Raw genomic sequence first — 4,010 nt, 5'->3', positions numbered from 1 at the left:
TAAATTGGTTTCCTAAACAGAAAATTTAAAACTTACTGGTGAGGTTTGTGACATGGATGTATAAATGGGTGTGACACTAGCAAAGTTACAACATTCACACGTCAATTCTCTATTATCTCCTCTTCCACCAAAAGCCATTTTGGTTTTTAGCTGCATTTAGAGTCAAGTATGATAAAAACAAGTACTACAACAACAAAAATGGTAGGCCATTGATGTATCAATCCTACAGAAGCTCACAAATAACTTGCCATGTAAAGAGATCCAAACCTTGCAGCATCAGTGAACACAACAAAATTAACCACTAGAAACCAATTTTGTATGTGAAGGTTTCGCCTCATGTTAATTTATCAACATAACCTTCTAGCAATCTCATCATAACCGTGCCTAGACTTAAAGAGTATCACCAAAATGGATAACCTCATATCATATAAATAACTAATATCATATATTATAATTTTTTGACTAAACAAAACGAATAATTATGAAACACACATGAACCATTAGATAATGATCATACTACTACATTCATTTCTCCTTCTCTTCTTCTTCATCTTGAAATCCAAACACCTCTCTGTTTCTATTAGGACTATCCAAAGCTCTCTTCTCTTGTTCTTCATCTGCTTCATCTTCTTCTTCCTCGTCACCTTCCTCTTTCTTCTTCTTCAATCCAACACTCTTCTTTCTCTTCACAACTCTCTCCTTCAACACACAAACAAGCTCTCTCACCGCCTTCACTGCATCACTCCTATTCCTAATCAACACCTCACTAACATCAGCCGGTGTAATCTCTGCCTCCTCCACACACTCCTCCATCTCCTCCAAAACGACACCGTCCATTTCATCCTCCTCAAGCCTCAGATAATTCTTCAACAGAATCTTCAAAGCCGGAAACTTACAAAAACCCATGTGAATATGCATATCCATCCTCCCACTTCTCAACAGAGCAGAGTCTAACTTCTCAATATGATTAGTCGTAAACACAAAGATCTTCTCACTCCCACAACAAGACCAAAGCCCATCAGTGAAGTTCAACAACCCCGAGAGAGTCACCGAGCTTCCCGGTTCTTCCAAACCCGACCCGTTTATTAAACCCGGATCATACTCATAGCTCCCATTCTTCTTCTTGTTCTTCCCCCGTTTCGTCAAATTGATCGAACAATCAATATCCTCGATGACAATGATCGACTTAGAGCTAGTCTTCATCAACAGCTTCCTCAATTCAGAGTTGTTCTGAACCTCAGTGAGCTCAAGATCGTAGATATCGTATCCAAGATAATTCGCCATTGCAGCGATCAGACTAGACTTGCCAGTTCCAGGTGGTCCATACAACAAGTAACCTCGTTTCCAAGCCCTTCCTGTCTTCTGATAAAACCCTTGTCCGCTCGCAAACTCTCTTAGATCCTCCATGATCCGTTTCTTCTTCTCAGGATCCATAGCAAGAGTATCAAACGTACTCGGATGCTTGAATCTCACAGAGTCCCACGGATGGCTTCTCACATCGAGCGAGACGCCTCTCGAGTTAGTGTAAAGAAGCCTCTCCTCGTTTCTCCGGCGTATCTCCTCTGATTTCCCGACAATGTAATCGAGGTAAGAATCTAAGACAAGGTCTTTGTCTCTCTTGTTGATCTGTAACGTAAACCCTCGTTTCTCTTCCGGCATTGGTCTCCAAGAAAAGCTCTGTACTTGACGTTGGACAACGACGTGTTCCCATAAGACAGTGACGCCGTTAAAGACATCGGTGATTCTGTCGTTGTTGGAGAGGCCGAAAGTGACGGAGCTCGAGTTAGGGACACGTGTTAAGCTGAGACGTGTATTGTTGTTTCTGCTGGAAACGGCGCCGTTGACTGTGACGGAAGAGCTGAGGTAGAGCTGAACAGCGTTGTAGAGCTCGTTGGTGTTGACGCCGTCAATCTCCGTTATATCGAAGTAGGTGTGAGAAGAGAACACATGGCGGAGGCGTGTCAAGACGTGGAGGAAAGCTAGTCGGAGCTCCGGCGGGAACACGAGCTGTAGGATCGTTTGACAAAAGGCTAACATACCAACTAGAGAAGCCATTGTTGTCCAATAATCACTCATCTTCATCTCTTCTTACTCTGTTTTTTTTTTACAGAGCAAAGAAAAAAAAAAGATTGGTTTTTTTGAAAGGAACAGAGTAAAGTTTTGATCTTTAGGGAGGAATTAGAGAAACTGAGAAGTGGGTTTAGCTTAATTATAGAGATAAGAGTGTGAATTTTTGAAGTTATTGTTCTTGAGATTTGGGAGGGAAACAAATATTTTAGTTGAGGCTTTTGAGAGAAGAGAAGAGAGTGACGTTGGGTGGAATTTATTGAAATATGAAATAAGTGCTCACCTCAATTTATAAGCAATTGGAGGAGTGTTACTTTTTTTATCGAAAAAAAAAATTGTTTTGATATTTGCGGATATTACCATTTTATTTTGTTGTGTATGGTGCAAATAATGTAAGCAACTAGTAGTACTATTACTCAATTATTTCGTAGGTCTATGGTTTTATAGGCTTACAAAATCAATTACAAGTTATCGAGTGAATGGGACTGCCGAGAGGGGGTAATGGTTATGTGACATGTAAATCTCACATCGGATACTATTCAACTTTTTTCTTTTGTCCAACAATATGATAAAGATTATTAAAAAAAAATGGAAATTCACTTTTTTTTTGTTGAGCAAAAAAGGTTGAAAACTTGAACGGATACTATTCAACTTTTTTCTTTTGTCCAACAATATGATAAAGATTATTAAAAAAAAATGGAAATTCACTTTTTTTTTGTTGAGCAAAAAAGGTTGAAAACTTGAATGGTGAAGAATGATGAAAAGAGAATATAAAGGACGGTACCATAGAAATGGATAGGTTTTTACTCTTACGCTAAATGAATCGGACAAACAAGTACAATGAGAAAAACACCACAAGCGACAAAAAAATAGTTAAAAATTTAAAAAATTAAATACCAAAAGAGGGTAAGTTTTTACGAGACAGCCAAGAACAGATCATCTAGCTGGATTGGTTCAATCTAGTAAGATGTTTTTGTTTTATTGATTGGTTCTAGTGTTCAGTTCGAAGGGGGATTCTAAATAGTACTTTGTGTCGTCTACATGTGGTTTCTATAATTGCATTAAACTAAATTATTTTAATTTATGTCATAGATCTTTCGAAATTTACAAAGGTCAAAAAATATATATCTGAATGGTAAAACGCAAAAGGATAAGGAATTGTTTTTTCATCATATTTAAGATTAACGCAAAGGATAATGATCATTGTAAATTTGTAATGTTGTCTTTGAAAAGAAATTGATAAGTAAACTAGTAAAAGCAAAAGGGAACATGAGGGTCTAGTTTAGGGTTTGTGAATGTGACTTACAGTTGGGTTTGTGTTGTTTTGTTGGGACTTTGTGATTTTATTCTTTAGGACACTCGAATTTACGTGGGACACCATTGTTTGTCTACATTTGCATATCAACATCTCTCACCATTATGCTCAAAAACTCTCTCAACTTTCTTTCACATCTCGATATAGCTAAGCTAATTCCAACATTAATAAACCTCATCAATATCCAAAATTAGTTAAAACACACTTTTAACGTAATCAATACAGTAAACATTTTGAGCTCCGAGATTGGTGGGTATAATTCATAAATTATTTTAAAATACCGTTTCTTACTTTTTTAAAAAAATGATAGATAGTGGTTTTGTAAGACTTATGGTTGCTGAAACTTGCTCTTCTAAGATGAGCCTGATAGACTTAATTTAGTCTCCAGCCTTGATTATGTATTATGGAGTCGTATTATGAGAATGGATCAAGAACAAATAGTAGTAGTTGTTAAATCGATGTTTCATTTTGCCGACAAAATCAATAGAAAATATTGACGTTTTTCAGATGTTTTAAATTGGTGAGATATGTAAAGGAGATGACACACAATGACAATGACAGTCGATAAGGTCCAAGTTACTAGAGTCACTTTTGCAGAACTGTGGAATCTCTCCCCAACACCCAAAAC

At 37.1% G+C, this 4,010-nt stretch overlaps 1 protein-coding gene across 1 annotated transcript; it reads right to left on the bottom strand.

The window, feature by feature from the left end:
- Nucleotides 1–409: 409 nt before the first annotated feature.
- On the bottom strand, nt 410–2,398 carry LOC104730293 (AAA-ATPase At4g30250). The gene has a single exon (XM_010449444.3). It carries the CDS (start codon nt 2,080–2,082, stop codon nt 526–528), a length of 1,557 nt encoding a protein of 518 aa, XP_010447746.1. The 5' UTR covers nt 2,083–2,398; the 3' UTR covers nt 410–525.
- Between the last annotated feature and the right edge of the window lie 1,612 nt (nt 2,399–4,010).

This window comes from Camelina sativa, chromosome 12 (genome assembly GCF_030686135.1).
Source record: "Camelina sativa cultivar CO46 ecotype springtype chromosome 12, ASM3068613v1".
Classification (NCBI taxonomy): Eukaryota; Viridiplantae; Streptophyta; class Magnoliopsida; order Brassicales; family Brassicaceae; genus Camelina; species Camelina sativa.
The sequence above is the reverse complement of the archived record's forward strand: the minus strand, read 5'-3'. Positions and strand labels throughout refer to the sequence as shown.